Source organism: Anastrepha obliqua, chromosome 2, assembly GCF_027943255.1.
Source record: "Anastrepha obliqua isolate idAnaObli1 chromosome 2, idAnaObli1_1.0, whole genome shotgun sequence".
Lineage (NCBI taxonomy): Eukaryota > Metazoa > Arthropoda > Insecta > Diptera > Tephritidae > Anastrepha > Anastrepha obliqua.
Window position 1 is genome coordinate 33,156,970 of NC_072893.1, and position 20,843 is coordinate 33,177,812.

The following is a 20,843-nucleotide window of genomic DNA, read 5'->3' on the forward strand; positions in this document are numbered from 1 at the left end:
TCTTTATCTTTATCTTTATCTTTATCTTTATCTTTATCTTTATCTTTATCTTTATCTTTATCTTTATCTTTATCTTTATCTTTATCTTTATCTTTATCTTTATCTTTATCTTTATCTTTATCTTTATCTTTATCTTTATCTTTATCTTTATCTTTATCTTTATCTTTATCTTTATCTTTATCTTTATCTTTATCTTTATCTTTATCTTTATCTTTATCTTTATCTTTATCTTTATCTTTATCTTTATCTTTATCTTTATCTTTATCTTTATCTTTATCTTTATCTTTATCTTTATCTTTATCTTTATCTTTATCTTTATCTTTATCTTTATCTTTATCTTTATCTTTATCTTTATCTTTATCTTTATCTTTATCTTTATCTTTATCTTTATCTTTATCTTTATCTTTATCTTTATCTTTATCTTTATCTTTATCTTTATCTTTATCTTTATCTTTATCTTTATCTTTATCTTTATCTTTATCTTTATCTTTATCTCTAACCTGGTTATATAAAAATAAAAATACTAAGGTCTCAACATACCTTTTCGCCGCTGTCCGATGGCAGATAAAAAACTAATATGGTTAAAAAACTAATACCCATGCAGGGTATGATGAGATTGACCGTATAGAAGAGCGTCTTACGGCGCATTGTGATATTGAATGTTATGTCCAGGTAGGGTTCATCGCAACACGTGTAGAATTTCTCATTGCTGTAAATAAAATTAAAGAAATGAACAGAGGAATTAGTATCGAAATAGTCATAGATTTTTGGCTTAATATCACAATATTAAAACATATATTTTGCAATATATTAGGAATTGATTACAAGAAAAAAAAAAATTGTATTTACATTAAAGTTTTATGAAACTAATCGCTCTGCTTAAAAAGCTTAGTTTATTGAATTTTTGCTTTAAATTGAATAGCTTCGGCGGAATATGTGACATTGTATTTAAATATTTTCATTGTACACCCAATATATGTATGTATTTATGTATATTTAATTATATATGTAAAAGTGTAAATACATAAATTTAGTTATTCAGCTAGGAATAAATTAAGAGTCACAATTGACTTAGTGACATTATAAATTGTAAAACACTGAGCAGAAATCAACGTACAGAGAGAATTAATCAATTTTACGTTTAAATAAATGTTTTCGCCTATACACATAACAGTACATTTAAGTATGTGTATGAATGCACAGAATTTGTAGCATCCCAGTAAGAAAATCTAGTAACATCCAGCAAGGGGTATGAATGAATGACTACGAAGTCATGTTAAGTTCTTTTGCTTCGGACTAAATCGAATTTGAAGAAAAAAAAGTAAATGTTTTCCAGTTCTATGGTTGATTAGTTCTGTTTGTTTCGGTAGACATTTGGTTGGCATAACCGTGTGGGATTGTGAGTGGTTACCTGCGTGTTGGTAGTGGAGAAAAAGTCTCGTGGAGCAATATCAAGCAAAGAAGGCAGTAGGTTTTCAAACTAAATGACCCAGGTTTTTTTGGCTTTGTTTTTCTTTGCTTTCCAGCAGCCACATAATTGCCAAGGAATAACTTTATTAATGGGACTGATACCTGTAAAATTTCAAAAAACATTTTTTTTCTTTTTTCATAAAATGTTAACACAATCCTTTAAGAATACTACTGTGGGCAAAAAGTAAGGTGAATTTATTTGTCAAACTTCGCGGGATTAAAATTTCGCTCTAGTTATTTTTTTTATGAGTTCGCAGCACTGTTAATAATATCTGGGCCAACTTTCATGTGAATGTCATTATCACTAATATATTTACGCTTGTGTTTACCAAACGACCAAGAATGCATTTTTCGATTTTTACAATGTCTGATTTGATTGAGCAGAGAAGTGCCATCAAATTTAGTTTGCGGAATGAAATTTCGGCTGCGAAAACGTTTAGCATGTTGCAGAAGGCATTTGGTGAGTCGACCATGTCGCAGAAAAATGTTTATAAGTAGTACAAAGACTTCAAAGAGGGTCGAGAACGTGTTGATGACTTGGAGCGCTCCGGACGACCATCGACGTCAACAGATGACCAACACGTCAATAAAGTGAAGGAGTTAGTGCTCAAAAATCGTCGGTTGACTGTTAAAGACCTTACTGATATGATCGGAATATCAGAAAGATCTGTAAAAACCATTTTGAAAGACGATTTGGGCCTACGAAAAGTAAAATCTCGTTTGGTACCGAAAACTCTCAATTTCTTGGAAAAAAGTCGTCGCGTTGATGTGTGTGAAACAATGCTTTCAGACTATCAGGACAAGCTCAAATGCATCATTACGGGAGATGAGACTTGGATTTATGCTGACGACCCTGAAACAACCGACCAATCAAGCGAATATCGTGCGAAAGGCGAGGCCAGACCGAAAAGAGCACGTCAAAGTCGTTCAAAAATAAAGGTCATGATGACAGTTTTTTTCGATTTTCGTGGTGTGGTGCACTATGAATTCCTTCCACCTGGCCAAACTGTTAATAAGGAATATTATTTGAGTGTTATGCGTCGTTTATGTGAAGCAATTCGTCTAAAAAGACCAGAATTATGGGCCAATAACTCTTGGTTTTTGCATCACGATAATGCACCGTCTCACACTGCACACACTGCACTCGTTCTTCGTGACCATTTCGCCAAAAATTCCACACATATCGTTCCACAACCACCGTATTCGCCTGATTTGGCTCCGAGTGACTTCTGGCTATTCCCAAAACTTAAGAGAACACTCCGGGGAACGCGTTTCGAGTCGATTGAGGAGATAAAAGCTGAATCGAAGAAAGTGCTGATGGCTATACCGGAAATGGACTGTTTGGTATAAGGGTATTTCATCGAAAGGGGATTATTTTGAAGGGGATGAAATTGATTTACAAGAATAAATAAAGATTTTTCATTTTACAACCAAATTCACCTTACTTTTTGCTCACAGTAAAAAAAGTTTTTAAAACGTAAATTTAAGTATTTCTTATATTACAGGTCGTCAACCGTGATGACTTTATTTTTTGCGTTCGAGCACTGGGAGAGGTGTAGTTACGTTGTATTCAAACTTTAGACGCGTTTTTCTCAAAACTATATTTTTCGATTTGCGAATTGGCGTACACGATAACTCGTAAAGTTATTGACCGATCTCCCTGAAATTTTGCACACATCTTTTTTATGATATTACTTTCTATGTGAATTTACACTTTCGAAAATTTTTCGAAAAAATAATTTTTTTGAAGCAAAAATAGTAGGAAAATTCTCCTCAAAATTCAGTTTTTTTAAGAATTTCATTCCGCGATTTTTTGTTTCTCTTTTGCTTAATTCATATAGAAATTATGGCATTAATAAGCAAACAAATTTTTTTTATATTCAAGTCACTGACACCGATGCTACAATGCCCACCGATTATGAAGCCCCGCTGCGACCTTCCTGGAAGAATTGAGTGTACATCCGCCATTTTAAATGATTAAAATAAAAAAAATATTTTTTATATTACTTTAATGTATAAATAAACTGCATGATAATTATTATATATATATAATAGGTCTATGAATAAGTTCGTGCGGTTTTTTTTCGAAATTTGAATTTCGGATCATTCCCATGGCTTTTAAACGTTTGGAAATGGTTGATTGATCAACTCCCAAAATTTTTGCAACCTCTTCTTGCGTTTGAGCCGGATCTTGGTCGAGCAATTCCTCCAATTCGGTATCCATGAACTTTGGCGGCGCGGCCAAAATCACCACTTTTAAAGCGTGCAAACCACTTCTGGCACGTTCGCTCAGCTAGAGCATGCTCACCATAAACTTCCACCAAGATACGATGACTTTCGGCTGCTTTTTTCTTCATATTAAAATAATGAAGAAGAATTCCCCGCAAAAACACATTATTTGGCACGAAATTCGACATTTTCAAGTGTAGTAAAAATATTGTTGTTTACGCTTCAAATAAAAAACTTATACTGACGTTTGTGCCTTACGACAGTAGCTCTCCAATGAATGTTTGGAAATGTGGATCGATGGAATAATAATCAAGTTACGCCATCTGTTGTAAAACCGCACGAACTTATCCATAGACCATTTAAATAATTTTATTGAAAATCAGGGAAAATATGGCCGTTTACAGGTATCTGTCCCCTTAAAAAAAGGCAAAACTTATGGCGTGTGAAAACTTACGAAATACAATAAAAAACTGGCTAACCGTCAAATAAACCAAATTAAAAAGTAAGCTAGGCGAAGTTTTTTAAATTCGACTCAAATAAAAGATATGCTGGGTCTTCCAGTGACAACCAGGCACATCGCACACATTTTACGCAACACAAATTACGTAAAATGAAAAATAAAACCGGTGTGCAAGCCTGTTTGAAAACGTATCACAGACAAGCTCGTTTAAACTTCGCTCAAAAACACATGCAGTGAGAAACTGAGTGGGATAATGTTGTGTTTTTTTCGATGAAAAACAAATTCACCTAGACGGCTTAGACTCATACAGTTGTTATTGTTACGATTTGCATAACAACGACATCTTCTTCTTCTTAATTGGCGCGATAACCGCTTACGCGATTTTGGCCGAGTTTAACAAAGCGCGCCAGTCGTTTCTTTCTCGTGCTAACCGGCGCCAATTGGACACACCAAGTGAAGCCAACTCCTTCTCCACCTGATCTTTCCAACGCAGAGGAGGCCTTCCTCTTCCTCTGCTACCACCAGCTGGTACCGCATCGAATACTTTCAAAGCCGGAGCGTTTGTATCCATTCGGACGACATGACCCAGCCAACGTAGCCGCTGGATCTTTATTCGCTGCGCTATGTCTATGTCGTCGTAAAGCTCATACAGCTCATCGTTCCATCGTCTGCGATATTCGGCGTTGCCAACGTGCAAAGGTCCAAAAATCTTACGCAGAATCTTTCTCTCGAACACTCCAAGCGTCGCTTCATCGGATGTTGTCATCGTCCAAGCTTCTGCGCCATACGTTAGGACGGGCATGATGAGAGTCTTGTAGAGTGTTAGTTTTGTTCGTCGAGATAGGACTTTACTGCTCAGTTGCCTACTTTGTCCAAAGTAGCACTTGTTGGCAAGAGAGATTCTACGTTGGATTTCAAGGCTGACATTGTTATCGGTGTTAATGCTGGTTCCTAAATAAACGAAGTCTTTTACAACCTCGAAATTATAACTGTCTACAGTGACGTGGGTGCCGATACGCGAGTGCGCCGACTGTTTGTTTGAAGACAGGAGGTACTTCGTTTTGTCCTCGTTCACCACCAAACCCATTCGCTTTGCCTCTTTATCCAGTTTGGAGAAGGCAGAACTAACAGCGCGGTTGTTAAGGCCGATGATATCAATATCATCCCAACAATTGTACGCTCTTATAAAATATTGTGCCTGAGCGATTAAGTTCTGCGGCTCGTACGATGCTCTCCAACATCAGGTTAAAGAAGTCACACGACAGCGAGTCACCCTGTCTGAAACTTCGTTTGGTATCAAACGGCTCGGAGAGGTCCTTCCCAATTCTGACGGCGCTACTGGTGTTGAGCAACGTCATCTTACATAGCCGTATTAGTTTTGCGGGGATACCAAATTCAGACATCGCGGCATACAGGTAACTCCTTTCCGTACTGTCGAATGCAGCTTTGAAGTCGACGAAAAGGTGGTGTGTGTCGATTCTCCTTTCATGGGTCTTTTCCAAGATTTGGCGTATTGAGAATATTTGGTCTATGGTAGACTTTCCAGGTCTGAAGCCACACTGATAAGGTCCAATCAGTTGGTTGACGGTGGGCTTCAGCCTTTCACACAATACGCTCGCTAGAACCTTATAGGCGATATTTAGAAGACTAATCCCGCGGTAATTGGCACAAATTGCAGGGTCGCCCTTCTTATGGATTGGGCAGAGCACACTTAAATTCCAATCGGCAGGCATGCTTTCATCCGACCATATTTTGCATAGGAGCTGATGCATGCACCTTACCAGCTCCTCGCCGCCATGTTTGAATAGCTCAGCCGTTGTTGTTCTTTAGCCGTGATATTGCTATTCTCACCTCGTCATGGTCGGGTAACGGAACTACAATTCCGTCGTCATCGATTGGGGTATCGGGATCTTCACATTCTCTACGACATGCGCAGCTGTCACTGTTTAACAGGTTCGAGAAGTGTTCCCTCCATAATTTAAGTTTGCTCTGTACGTCAGTCACCAGATCGCCGTCTTTGTTCTTACAGGAAAACGCCCCGGTCTTAAAACCTTCTGTAAGCCGCCGAACTTTCTGGTAGAATTTTCGGGCGTTGTTCCTATTGGCCAGCATCTCAAGCTCCTCGCACTCACGTATTTCGGCCTCTCGTTTCTTCTGTCGGATAATACGTCTCTCTTCCTTTTTCAGCTCTCTGTAGCGATCCCACATGGCTCGCGTTGCGCCCGATCGCAGCGTAGCTCTATAGGCGGCATCCTTTCTTTCTGCGGCAGCATGACATTCCTCGTCGTACCAATTGTTTTTTCGGGCTCGCCGGAATCCGATTTCTTCTTCGGCGGCGGTACGTAGGGAACGAGAAATGTTGCTCCATTGCTCGTGCATGCCGGTTTGTTGGGAAGTGCTCTCTGAGAGCAGGAGTGAGAGTCGAGTGGCGAATCTTCTGGTTGTCTGTTGTGATTGCAGCTTTTCGATGTCGAACATTCTTTGCGTAGGTAGATGTACGTTTTTTGCTGCACAGAGGCGTGTGCGCAGTTTGGCTGCAACAAGGTAATGATCCGAGTCAATGTTAGGTTCTCGGATCGTACGTACATCTAATACACTAGAAGCGTGTCTTCCATCTATCACAACATGATCGATCTGGTTTCGCGTTTTTCGATCAGGGGACAGCCAGGTAGCTTGGTGGATTTTTTTATGCTGGAATCTGGTGCTGCAGACTACCATGTTTCGGGCCCCGGCGAAGTCGATCAGCCTCTGTCCGTTACCGGATGTTTCGTTGTGCAGGCTGAATTTTCCGACTGTGGGACCAAAAATTCCTTCCTTGCCCACCCTGGCATTGAAGTCGCCAAGCACGATTTTTATGTCGTGGCGGGGGCAGTGCTCATACGAACGCTCCAAGCGCTCATAGAAGGAATCTTTGGTCGCATCGTCCTTCTCTTCCGTCGGGGCGTGGGCGCAAATTAGCGATATGTTAAAAAAACGTGCTTTGATGCGGATTATTGCGAGACGCTCGTCCACCGGAGTGAACGACAGTACTTGGCGACGAAGTCTCTCTCCCACAACAAATCCGACACCGAATTTGCGCTCCTTTACATGGCAGCTGTAGTAGACGTCGCAAGGTCCTATGGTTTTCTTGCCTTGCCCCGTCCATCGCATCTCTTGGATGGCAGTGATGTCAGCCTTTGCTCTTACGAGGACATCAACCAGCCGGGCAGAGGCACCTTCCCCATTAAGGGACCGGACATTCCAGGTGCATGCCCTCAAATCGTATTCCTTATTTCGTTTGCAGGGGTCGTCATCAGTGTTGGAAGTTCTCATCCGAGGCTTTGTTGCTGTTTTCATTGTAGGGGGGTTTTTAAGTGGCGGGTCCCAAACCCAGCGCACAACCAGCTATGCTGGGATGTTTCGCCTTCTCACGTTAGCTCACTCCCGAACGGGTGTTCGAAAGCTAACCAGAGGATACGTGGGCTAATCCCGGACGTTGTGAGCTGCTTGAACCATATGTAGAAGAATCGTCCTGGCCACTCCCAAGTGAATGGCGATCAGTAACTTTCCCCACTTGCATGGACTTCTACACATGGAACCATCCTCCAACAACGACATACGTATGTCAAAAAGAAGCCTTGGTGGTAGCAATATTGTGGTGTGGTCGGCATTTTCATTAGAGGAAAAGCAAATATTTGCTTAGTGTCGAACGGAACGAATTCTAAAATATCAGATGATGCTTTCATCTAATTTTTGGATGATAAAACGAATGAAGACAGCATTTTCCAACAAGTTAACGCTGTCATTCACGTTTCCAAAGAATTGTTAAAATGTTTTGGAGAGCACAACATGCCCCTTATGAAGTGATTTGCATGTAGTCCCGATTTGAGTTCGGTGGAGAACCTATAGTATAGGCGTGCCTTCCGTTCAACATTTTTGGCTAAGAGACGTCAATGTAAGACTGCACTTGAGCTGAAATTGGCCATTAAGAAAGCTTGGGAAGATTTGTCCCGCAATTTGCTGCAAAATTTAGTGAAATCAATGGCAAAACGTATTTTTGAAGTTATTCATAAAAATTTAGCACCAATTAGTTTTTGAAGGAAGAACAAGAAGTTTTTGAAGGTACTGTAGATATGCCCATATAAAAATTTAGTTGATGCGTTTATGCGAATATGTTCTTATGTTTAGTATGATAGGTACAATACATCGAAATGAAACTTGATGTAAACTCGCATGTAATCTGAATTTCCGTTAGTTCGATAAACAATATGAGTTAGGAGTTGTTGTAAGCAATGCATTGAAAAAAGAGAGAGAAAGGAGTGAAACTGAAGTTAAGAGTGATTTTGTACAAATGTGTGCCACTGCACATATATGAGTTACTTATTTTCATAAGATTTCACTCTTGTTTCTAGGCAATCTGTAGGCCCAGTGGGTTCGTGAGTGACCAAACGCAATCAGTCTCTTCACTACTTTCTCCCTATAACTTAAAATTTCTTGCTAGGTACATTTCTGTATCAGCGACAAGCTTCTTTATATATTTAAGTATATGTATGTATAATGTATATGCATATGTATTTGTATGTGCATATGTATTTGTATATATATATATATGTATGTATAATATATAATAAAAGTTCATAGACGAGTTTAAGCGTTTAAAACCATAAAATGTGCATAGATAATTTCTCTAGAGTAATTTTACGCTCCAATTGCAATTAATTTCATTAAACCCACCATCCACTTGGTGACGGCTAAAGGTAATGGCTCCCAAACGCTACAATGTATACATGTATGTATGTATGTATGTGCATCTATACATTGAAAAAGCGTCTGAGAGTAGATAATCTGGTAATCACGCATTTAAAACTTTAAAGGCTTTGTTTTGATAGCTTTCACAGTTCATATAACTTACAAATTAACTACCAAAAATGAAACGTTTTCGCAAAACCTGGACGTCTTAGACATAGCTGGAGGTAAAAATTAATTCAGAAATCACATTTATTGCTCAATTGTGTTCATATTCCGTTATTTGCTTAAGAAAAAATATTTTGGCGCAAAGTAGCCCAACAAACTAGCTCTGTGATTGAAATCGTATAAGTGGCATGATTTATCAATAGATTCATAGAGTTTTAAGAGACTTCATACTTTGACAAAATTTGTTTCTCTATAAAACTTTATTTTATGTTCTAGAGTGGCTTGCAAGTGGTACCAAACGTGAAATCTCTGGCAAGTGATTGGCATGATTTGGGTCACTATTCATTTGAAAAATAAAAGAAGGTCTGAGGTGAAATTTGCTTGCAAAATAACTCATATAGCTCATAGTTGTTTTTTAATTGGCCCTATGTCAAAAGCAGTGGGTTAGTCAATTCTATTCTTGTGATGTAAAGGGATCTGTTGAAATGGGTTCTAGTAAAACATAACCTTAACAAGTTTCGCCCATTCAACAAATTCCTTTTTGCTAATAACTATTAGTGGATATATTGAAATAATATTTTTCTTTAGTAAAAATATACGCCTTTGTAGATGCTAAAGCCTCTTCTTAGATAGTTATATAAAGTGATAAAATCAATAAATAAAATAAACCATGCAGTACTTAAGCCATAGCTTCTTATTGCTCACTAAAAAGATTTGACGAACTTGATGAAGTACGAGTAGTGGAAAGAGTAGAAATAGAAACAGTAGAATAGAAAACAGAAAATCAGAAGTGGACCAGTTCGGGGTAAGAGTACTTCACTGGAGATATCCGAATCGTTATGCATTATACGAGGGGTGCCTTTTATATTTCGGGATTTGGCAACTGACAGCTGTATCGCAAAGTTTGACATTTTTTGGCTTTTACGTACTCAGAACGGTGGTATTTCAAAACCAGCGCTATTTGTGTTGTTTACAGTAACTTAAAAGATTCATCTCGGTCCAAAAATGGAATTAAATCGTGAACATGTTCGTGCGATTATTTTTTACAACTTTCGACGTGGATTAACTCAGCAACATTGCATGGATGAACTTAATTCATTTTTTGGCGATGAAGCTGCATCAAGGACCAGTGTTTATCGATGGTATGGTGAATTGTATCGTGGTCGTAGTTCACTCCAAGACGAATTTCGTGAAGGTCGTCCAAAATCAGTTGTTGTTCCGAAAACCATTGATGCTGTGCGCGAACTGATATTGCAAGATCGTCATGTGACCTATCGTGAGATTGAGATAATCTTAGGTATTAGTGGGACCAGCATACATTCAATATTGCATAAACATTTGACTGTCAAAAAAATTTGTTCGCGTTGGATCCCACACAGTTTGTCAATCGCTCAAAAAAGGCTCGTGTCTATTGGTCGAAGAAAATGCACGAAACACTTCCATGCAAATGGTCGCCTGTTTTTTTGGAAAAACTGGACGTGTCGCAACCGTACCACTAGAACAACGCAGAAGAGTAAATTCTGAGTGGTACACAACCATTTGTTTGCCAGTTGTCTTCCAAGAAATTAGGGAAACCAATCGCCAAAGACGGATCACTCTTCACCAGGACAATGTGAGCTCTCACACATCGGCTCAAACAACTGCATTTTTGAACACCCAAAACATCGAATTAATGGGTCATCCGCCGTATAGTCCTGACTTGGCACCGAATGACTTCTTTTTATTCCCGTACGTAAAAAACAAACTGAGAGGTCAACGTTTTTCGCAACCTGAAGAAGCGGTTGCGGCATTCAGAATGCATGTTTTGCAGGTACCTCATTCATAGTGGCAAAAGTGCTTCGACAATTGGTTCAAACGCATGCAAAAGTGTATAGATCTTCATGGAGAATATTTTGAAAAACAATAAAGTGATTTTCGATGATTAAAATTTGTTTTTGTTTTCTAATCCCGACATATAAAAGGCACCCCTCGTACCATTTGCATCTATACCAACAGCGCATTTGTATATTTGTATTTATGCATTACCGCAGTATTAGTCTTCTAAATATCACCTATAAGGTGCTATTGAGCGAATTGTGTGAAAGGCTGAAACCCACCATCAACCAACTGATTGAACTTTATCAGTGTAGCTATCTCCTTCTTCTTAATTGGGGCGATAACCGCTTACGCGATTTTGGTCAAGTTTAACAAAGCGCGTCAGTCGTTTCTTTCTCGTGCTAACCGGCGCCAATTGGACACACGAAGTGAAGTAAAGTCCTTCTCCACCTAATCTTTCCAACGCAGAGGAGGCCGTCCTCTTCCTCTGCTACCACCAGCTGGTACCGCATCGAATAATTTCTGAGCCGGAGCGTTTGTATCCAGTCGGACGACATGACCCAGCCAACGTTGCCGCTGGATCTTTATTCGCTGCGCTATGTCTATATCGTCGTAAAGCTCATGCAGCTCGTCGTTCCATCGTCTGCGATATTCGCCGCTGCAAACGTGCAAAGGTTCAAAAAATTTGCGCAGAATCTCTCTCTCAAACACTCCAAGCGTCGCATCATCGGATTTTGTCATCGTCCAAGCTTCTGCGCCATACGTTAGGACGGACATTTAGAGAGCCTTGTAGAGTTTTAGTTTTGTTCGTCAAGAGAGGACTTTACTGATCAGTTGCCTACTTAGTCCAAAGTAGCACTTGTTGACAAGAGAGACTCTGCGTTGGATTTCAAGGCTGACATTGTTATCGGTGTTAATGCTGGTTCCTAAATACGCGAAGTCTTTTACAAACTCAAAATCATAACTGTCAACTGTGACGTGAGTGCCGATACACGAGTGCGCCGACTGTTTGTTTGATGACAGGAGGTACTTCGTTTTGTCCTCGTTCCCCACCAGACCCATTCGTTTTGCCTTTTTATCCAGTTTGGAGAAGATAGAAATAAATTGTGCCTGAGCAATTAAGTTCTGCGACTCGCACGATCTTTTCCAGCACCAGGTTAAAGAAGTCACATGACAGCGAGTCACCCAGTCTGAAATCTGGTTTGGTATCAAACGGCTCGGAGAGGTCCTTCCCAGTTCTGACGGCGCTGCTGGTATTGAACAACGTCATTTTGCATAGCTGGTTCCATATGTAGAAGTACACGCAAGTGGGGAAAGTTACTGATCGCCATTCACTTGGGAGTGGCCAGGACGATTCTTCTACATATAGTTCAAGTAGTTAAAAACTACGGGATTAGTCCAAGTATCCTCTGGGTACCTTCCGTACACCCGTTCGGGAGTGAGCCAACGTGAGAAGGCGAAGCATCCCAGGATAGCTGGTTGTGCGCTGGGTTTGGTACCCGCCACTTAAAAATCACCCCAATGAAAAGATGTACAAAGCCTCGGATAAGAAATTCCTATACTGAAAAGATGTACTTATCAGTCGCACTTGGTATTAACGCCTTTTCAATTCCACCTGCGAACAGAAGTGCTTGATTGTGCGAAATTCAGCACGCCAAATGTATTCACGAAAAGCCGCGGGACTCCGGTTCGTATTGCCGCTGGGTATTAGTGACATGTTAGCAAACAAGAAATATGAGCTCAACCACACACGCGCATAAAACCTTATTTACATATAAGTATGCATAAATAAAACGTCAAAGATAGCATCAGTTGTGACTATTCATAAAATATGTACGGGCACATATGTATATAGAAGATAGAATCGAAAATAAAGTGAAGTTACTCGAACCTTTAAGTTGAGGGCGAACTGGAAATTTTATATTCATGTACTTGCATAAGTGTGTGTGTATACTAGCAGGAGTTACTTTTCCATTGTATTTTATTGTATACGTTTGATATATTTGAACCAATTTATCATGTGGTCAATACTTATGCAGTTCACTAACACCAATACAGGCTGCTGAGTGGGCCCAGCTGAGATTTCTGACGCTTTATATATTTACATTCCCCGCCACATTCCTTTGCCATTGTTTGGCAGTTTTTTAGTCTCGGCTGTTGACTCTTGAATGGTGTTGTGTAAACAAACATAAACTTTCCACTTTGTAAATCACTTATGTAGGACTCAGATTTTGTTTGACTTCACATCTTCTTACACCACTTGAATGCGCAATGCTGCTTGTGCTTTGTTTGTAGCCCTTTTTCCATAGCCTCCAATGATATCCACAATAATTTTGCGGCCCTCACGCCTTTGAAACGTTAAAGTTAAAAAGTGAAATCATTCAACCCAAAACCTAAGTAACTGGCAATCGATTGAAAGTAGTTTGTTTGAATGAGGTCGGCCGGAAGATCAGTTTGTCGGTTGTTGGCCGAATAGGTTTTGCGGTTGCCCATTGGTTGCACTGATAGGTGGTTGTTTGGGTTGGTTAGTTTGATTAGCTAATAGAGGAATTGAAGTCATAAAATATTTTGACATTTTAATTTTATTATTTTTTGCTGCAACTAAAAGAGCTTCTTATTTTACATTAGCATAATTGAATGTTTATGCTAAAAAAAAGTTAACATTTTTCCTTACTCAGTCCCGAAAAGCAAACAATTTTTTTTTAATGTGATTGATTCCATTTGCTGTTTGAATTATGTCAATCATTGTATTTGATTTTTTGTTTTTTGGCTACTTGATTGACGCCTGTTTTCTCTTTCGTTCATATCTCTTTACTTTATGAATTCATGAGTTTTGATTTATTGGAATAATAAAATAATACATATAAAATATTTCACGATTGAGCCACGAATGAGTTGAACAGATTATGGAATTATTAGAGTAGTTGGGAATATGCAATACAAGGTTGCTAGGTCAATGACATTAATTATCAGAAAAAATGTTGCTTGGCACTCGCATGTAACGAGAATTGCTGTGGTTCGGCGGGAAGCTTTCGATCACACGACAGTTGGTTCTACGTAACCGGAACGATTTGGATTTATATCCGGCCAAGCACTGTCACTTCAGCAGCATGCCCCGTATTTGTATGGGAAATGTTTATGCTGCTACAACTGCAACAACAACAACAATCATGGCTGTTCTAAGACGGGAGAGCCGTAGCAGGAGCTTTTTCTCCAAAACTGCTCGTAATAGTAACATCGCTTCGGCTGCCTATATACGCCGTACTGTACACAATGCGGAAGCGCTGGCTATCCGTGAAGCCAAAGTCTTTACTTTCTCTCATAGTCAAATAACCGTGAAAACGTTGGAATTGTGTCTAGACAACGAGAAGACTCTTGCTGTATGCCCTCAATTTTTAGTTAAGAGGTCCTAGCATTCTAGTTTTTAACTGAAAAGTGAAAGTTTCTGAGCCTTCTGCATGATTTGGTGCAGTAAAATCTAAATAGGATGATCGCATTTTACTCGAGATGAGACTCCAAGCTTCGGCTCTGACAACCTTTCAAACAACTCGCCATGTCCGGAACTCCGATCGTCGTGCCACATTCCACAAAAATAGATATTGGATCGCTAAGTCCAGAGGTAGCAAATCCAACAAGCACTTAAAGTAGATGCTGATATTGTACACTTGGTGTTCCTAGTACCTATCGCGTTTGATTCTTTGAAGCTCTCTGAAATACGAAGCATCTGGTTTGATTGGTACGCAGTCAGATTGGTTGCAATTGAACCCTTTTTCTCTCACATTCTCTCTATAAATGAGTAGCAGCGCACAACATCAAGACACAAATCTCAGTTACCCATTTCAAGTATGGCTCGAAGCTGGAAGAAGGAAAGCTGGTGAAGAAATCTTCTTCTCTTCATTAAGAAAAAATGTAGGATTCTGTATCACTGCTGCCTTCTCGAAGTCTAGGTGGAAGAATAAGTAAGTGCGCTGCTTCTTTTAAATCATATATATTCTGAAAGTCAAGCGCCAGTTAAGCCCTTACGGTTAGTCGAAATTGGTTGGTAAACAGCAGACATCCCTTTCGACCGCATGCGAATACTTCACATGAAAGCTGACAACCATACAAAGCTCGTTTGAAAGATCCCTACAAAGTCAGAGATGGTCCTACTGGCACGTGTCGAGGTGTAGCATCTCTTGGAAGAACGCACGCCAAGTTTCTGCCCGATCGGTACAGTCGAGTGCTTTTCTTTTTCCATCATGGCAATGCACCAGCTCAGCAGTTGTGACCACAAAATGAATAGGAAGAGGGTTCCAACTCGTTTAATATCACTGTTATTTTGCGAAATTGTCGGATCCCGCGGGCTACTATTTGTTTCTGAATTTGAAGAAATAGCTGGCGTAAAAAAGATCTTATGCAAACTAGTAGGTGATTGCAGAAGCGAATAGTTATTTTTCAGACTTGTACAAATCCTATTATTCGGAAGGGATCAGCAAACTAGAACAGCGTTGGATGAAGTGTATAATCCTAAAAGGAGACTCTGTCGAAAAATGTTTACCCCAAACAATTAAGTAGTTTTTATTTTTGCACGTAATTTTCAAACGATCCTCGTAAATGAAGTCAGGCAACAGTGTATGGTTGTTGAGTTGGCAAGGCAGAGTACCACTGAGAGGATTTCTCTGTGCACGACAATGAACAAGAGAGCCTCGTGACAACTCGGTAAGAGCTGGCTGAAGAAGTTAACTTGCCGAGTTGCAAAGGCCTTCTCACTCTGAGTTGGTCGGAGGCGATGCTAGTAAAATTGTATCTCCCATTGATGGTGGGCGTCTTAAGCAAATACTGTTCGTTAGGAGTCCATGCAGTAAGACTTAATATAATTTTGATCAACGTGTATTTGTATAGTGGCTGCGTGGAGGGTGATATTTGGTTGAATTTTCTCAATATCTACCACTAAGCGTATCTGCTCTAGCAAGGTTCAAATGTTTCGGCCTTCGTGTTTAAAAAATTTTAGAGCTTTTTGGATTTTGACATCCGTCGCCTACGGATTTCCTCATTAACATGCAAAATTTTCCTTTCCCTAACTCCTAATTAGTTATCATTCATTTTTATCTCAATTCTTTCTATCTTTCCCATTTTTAGTTCCTTTCTGAAGGTATCACAATAATAATTAGTCAAGTAATAACAAAGGCTTTCTGGTCACAAAAAGTCAGCTAATGCATTATGAAACCTTGAAGACTTTTTGTAGTCAATTTAGATGGCTTTAAAAGGGATGATTTTGGTAAACTACAAAACCCTTCCTCCACTTTTTCTTTAAGTGATTTTTGTGTGGCTACAGTTGAGTGAAAATAATGGCACTTGTGTATGAAACAAATAAAAAATAATGATACAAAATAAATGTCGAAAAAGTCATGAGTAAATGAAATAAGTGCAAATAAAATTAATGAATTAAAAGTAATGGCGCGCAAGGGTAAGATGTAGTGGATAAGTTGAGGCAAAAAGCTAAGCAGCTACAGCAATGATTGACACTCGCATGCAATAAGTGCCAGGAACAGATTTCACTGTGTCAAATAGTTACATTGGCTATCAAGGCATATATGGGGAAAATACCATAAGAAATACAGACAGTTGTGTACATCTGCATGTGTATATAGATACTGTTTTGATGAGAAAATAGTAGTTGCTGCGATTAACAAGAAAAAAGAGTATCGACTTTTCTTAAAATTTGTCATTATAAATTATTGTTTAAAAGCTGATTCTGAACATTAGTGACCTGGTTAGTGTCTTTGAGCTAACAATAAATCCTCAAGGTATTATTGAAAATCTTCTATAAGTTGTCAAGTTTTTATTAGGAGGTTTTCAGCCAGCATCTCAAATCTTTCATACACACGTATTTGGGTCCTTCTCTTCTTTTTTCGAATAATATGCCTATTTTTTTCTTAACTGTACCTTGAGATAGAAGGAGGTTTTTAAAGGGTATAATGAAAAAAAGCGGCCGCCGTAGCCGAATGGGTTGGTGCGTGACTACCATTCGGAATTCACAGAGAGAACGTAGGTTCGAATCTCGGTGAAACACCAAATTAAGGAAAACATTTTTCTAGTCTAGCGGTCGCCCCTCGGCAGGCAATGGCAAACCTCCGAGTGTATTTCTGTCATGAAAAAGTTCCTCATAAAAATATCTGCCGTTCGGAGTCGGCTTGAAACTGTATGTCCCTCCATTTGTGGAACAACATCAAGACGCACACCACAAATAAGAGGAGGAGCTCGGCCAAACACCCAAAAAGGATGTACGCGTCAATTATATATATATATATAATGAAAATATCAGAAACATTTTAATTGAAACAATTCAATTAATAATACCACTAAAGCAAACCTCCCCTCTTCGGCTGACTTCCACCCTGGACTTCATTTTTGCATTACAACGAGGTGGAGACGTGATTGTGTCTATTGACCACAGAATAAGAACTTGCGTTCAGGCTCTCCGTCTGGGATGTATCAAGGTACTACGCCGAAGATAGTCTCTAATCGTTTCCACTGTAGGTGGGAGCGAAAGGAACATCGAAAAACCGGAAATGTCAGTACCAGACCGTCTTTTAACTGTATCATTAAGTCGTCAGTGATAAAGTCAGTCATTATGGTCACTTCGTCGGAACTCTGCTTCTAAATGAATACAGGCACAGGCGTCATACCTATCAGCCTCTAGCTGCTGCTGTTGAAACAGTTGCTTTTTCGCCTTTCTTTATCGAACTCGCCTAGGGACCGCGTCACCAGCTCGGCTAACTTGTGTTCAGCGACTAGTGGGGTTTACGATGATCGATCCAATATAACCGATTTGTTTTTGTTTCTGCTTTAAGCCTTCTTTTCAGACACGCGACGTAACGATTTTTTTGCTATGATGCTATGGACTACCACGTTTCGAGCCTGGCTAAGTTTTATTGGTCTTTGTTCATTAACGAAAGTTTCATAGAGGATGCTGAATCTTCCAACTGTAGAACCATAAAGTTCTTTTTATCACGTTTTTTAAGGCACTGGTGACGGAGGCGTCATATATTAAAGCGATTTGTACTCGCATAATCCTTGGCTAGAGAAAGATTCTGCGGAAGATTTTTGGACCTTTGCAAGTAGTCGATAGAACAATAAGCTGTATGACCTTTACGACGCCATAGACATAGTGCAGCGAATAAAAATCCAGTGGCTTCGTGGGCTGGGCCACTTCGTCCGAGTGGATACGCGCCGGCTCTGAAAGCATTCGATGCGGTACCAGCTGGTGGTATCAGGGAAGGAGGAAGGTCTGCTCTGCGTTGAAAAGATCAGGAGCTGAAGGACTTGACTTCACTTGGTGTGCCCAACGGTCCTCGGTTAGCACGGTTTGTTTAACTCGGCCAAAATCTTGTCAGCGGCTATCGCAACAATCAAGAGGAAGAATAATCCTTTTCCTCCATCGAGTGAGATATTCAAGTGTCTACGGTGAGATGCTCGTTTAACAGCATAAAGGAAAGTTTTTAGATCTATCATAAGTAAAACACTGAGCCCTTATAGGACACTAAGTCCTTATAGGACTCATCTGGTAGACGTGTTGTTGGCTGGTGATCTTTTACCTTAACCCATCTATTTTATCACTTTTTTGCTCTTGGGTGACGATGATGCTCACTCTTATGCATGTCTTACTGCACCGACATCTGCCAGTTGCTTAGGTATATCTTCCCAATGAAGTGAACAGACGTTTAAGATAGGACGCGCACTGGCCTTTAAAATATTTGCCTGATCGTCATCTATAGAGTAGTGTTCCATACGAGGAGAGTCTCTTTGTAGCACCTTTCATTGAACGTTGATTTAACTTGGCGGGTGCCACTTTCAGCGCATAACTAGATACTGCTTGCTTTATTCGCTTGCTCCATTATATGGACTTACAACCACTCCTGGCACATAGCCGCTGCATATTCTAGCTAGCCTTTAACCCTCCGTTGGCCACCTTTTTTGAAACTTTCGGTTAGTCATCCGTGTCTGGCCTTTTTTTCGTTCCATTCAATAATCCTTTTTAAAAGATTATATCCATAAATCGATAGAAAAGTAAGTTTTAGGAAGCCACCTCGAAGCTCTCTATAGTCGTTAGCTTTCATACAAATAAGTTAAATTTAATTCAGAAAAATTTTTACAATGAAAATGACATTCTGGTTAGATCCAGGTGCCCAACGGATGGTTAAGTCAAATATGTGTTTATAAACCTACCGAGTTTTGGCTTCTTACTTTGGTTTATGCTTTGATTATATGCAATATACAAAAACCCATACATAGAACCTACCAAAAACTAAGCTCAAAAATTATTTAAGTTATTCTTTGGACATATTACTATTATTTTGACCGCAGCTGTACACATGTGTTTTAAGACATGTGCGGGCACATACATGTGTATGTATATTGACAAACATATGCACATATATAACCTAAAATTCGTGAAGAACTTTGTCAAGCGGTCAAACGTAGACCATTCGTGTGACTGTTGAATGGCATACAAAACAGTCCCGAAAACAAAAACTGTTCAGCGCCTAGGCAGCAGTAGGCATTGGTAGGAAATAGAAACAACAGAGAATAGTAATGAAAAGGAGCAGGCAACGCGTGCTCTAGTCATGGCATTTCAAATAATGGCATCAATAAATCAATCTAGTAGGGATTTCGCAACCAGATGCAAGAAAGTGAAAGAGAAGGTTTGCGCGCCGCAACGAATAAATATAAGTCGAAAGTTCGACGCACTGCAAAAACTGGCGAAGAAAGACAATGGCTGTGTAGCAACTACACACAAATATATTTATAAAACAACCAAAAAGAAAGGAAAAAAATACTTGAGGCTTCTTAACAACAACAACGCGTTTGAGGTAAGCGAAGAAAGAATGTTGGCAGCTGTAGGAGTCTACCGCTGTCCTGTGGCGCCAATAAACAGTTTTTTCGGTGACCTTTTGTATCGCGTACAATTCATGCTGCGTTACTTTTGCCGAGGTCAACAATTTTCTTTTGCTCAACATGTGCCTCGCTCTACTCTCAGAATATTTTATGCGAATTGTTCGATTTCGTCTTCCAATGACTTTGTTTTCTTTATTGTTAGTCTTCCACTGTTTTTTCTTATTCAACCGTTGCTTTATTCATTTGCTTGTTATTGTTATCGCGGTTGCTTCATTGCATTCACCAGGGTAGTACAATAGTTTTTTTTACTTTATGTGTGTGCCATGGAATGAAAAGTGGATTGAAGAGCCAGAATAAAGTCGTAGGTCTCAGTTGCTGTCGCAGAACTTATTGTCAATGTGGGGAACAGAAATTGTGTCAATTTCTATGATTTGTTCTATTAATCCCTTACAGTTATGCCTCTTGTAGGAGAATGGAACTGCAAGCTTTATGCTCTATGGAAAGTTATCATGAGAGGCATAGACTAAAAGTCACTTTTATTCTGGATAAAATTTCAGGGCTTACACATTTTCAGCGGCCTCGGTAGTCTAGCGTAAGTGCATTAGCCTGCCATCCCAGAGCCAGCAAGAGGAAGCGGGCAATCGAGATAACCAGACACACCAAATTTAGCGAAGTCCTCAACCATCTGTGCGATCCTTCTGCCATAAAAATGTTAGACACAGATGGCGCTCTAAGCAGTAAGAAGGCTTTGTTCTTAAGCAACGACAGGTGGGCAATCCCACTACTTAGGACAGATTAAAGAAACCAACGCACAAGACTGAGTCTTGTCGCGGCCTTATGCTCCCGAGTGGAGTGAACAAGAAAAACAAATTGAATATAGGTAGTTTGGTAGGTAGGTAGAAGTGGCAGTCGGTCTTTGAAGCAACGCGCTTAGACTATGGCCGATCCATTGTGCTACCACCGTAGCAGTTTACCTGCTACTCCTCATCAAGCTATTTTATTTTAAGTGCAAACCCATTGATCCAACTGACACTTATACTCGTATCCCTAAGGTCATCAGTAGCATTCAAAAACGATGAGCCAAAGAATCTAAACCTAC

General features: G+C 39.6%; 1 protein-coding gene across 2 annotated transcripts in view; it reads right to left on the minus strand.

Moving 5' to 3' along the window:
• The window catches only part of LOC129237391 (acetylcholine receptor subunit alpha-like), a 151,427-nt gene that overhangs the window by 49,793 nt on the left and 80,791 nt on the right, over window positions 1-20,843 (minus strand). For both annotated transcript variants that reach the window (XM_054872107.1, XM_054872106.1), the window contains exon 4: window positions 541-709. In XM_054872107.1, coding sequence (XP_054728082.1) covers window positions 541-709 — 169 coding nt within the window. The remainder of the gene's footprint in view (window positions 1-540; window positions 710-20,843) is intronic.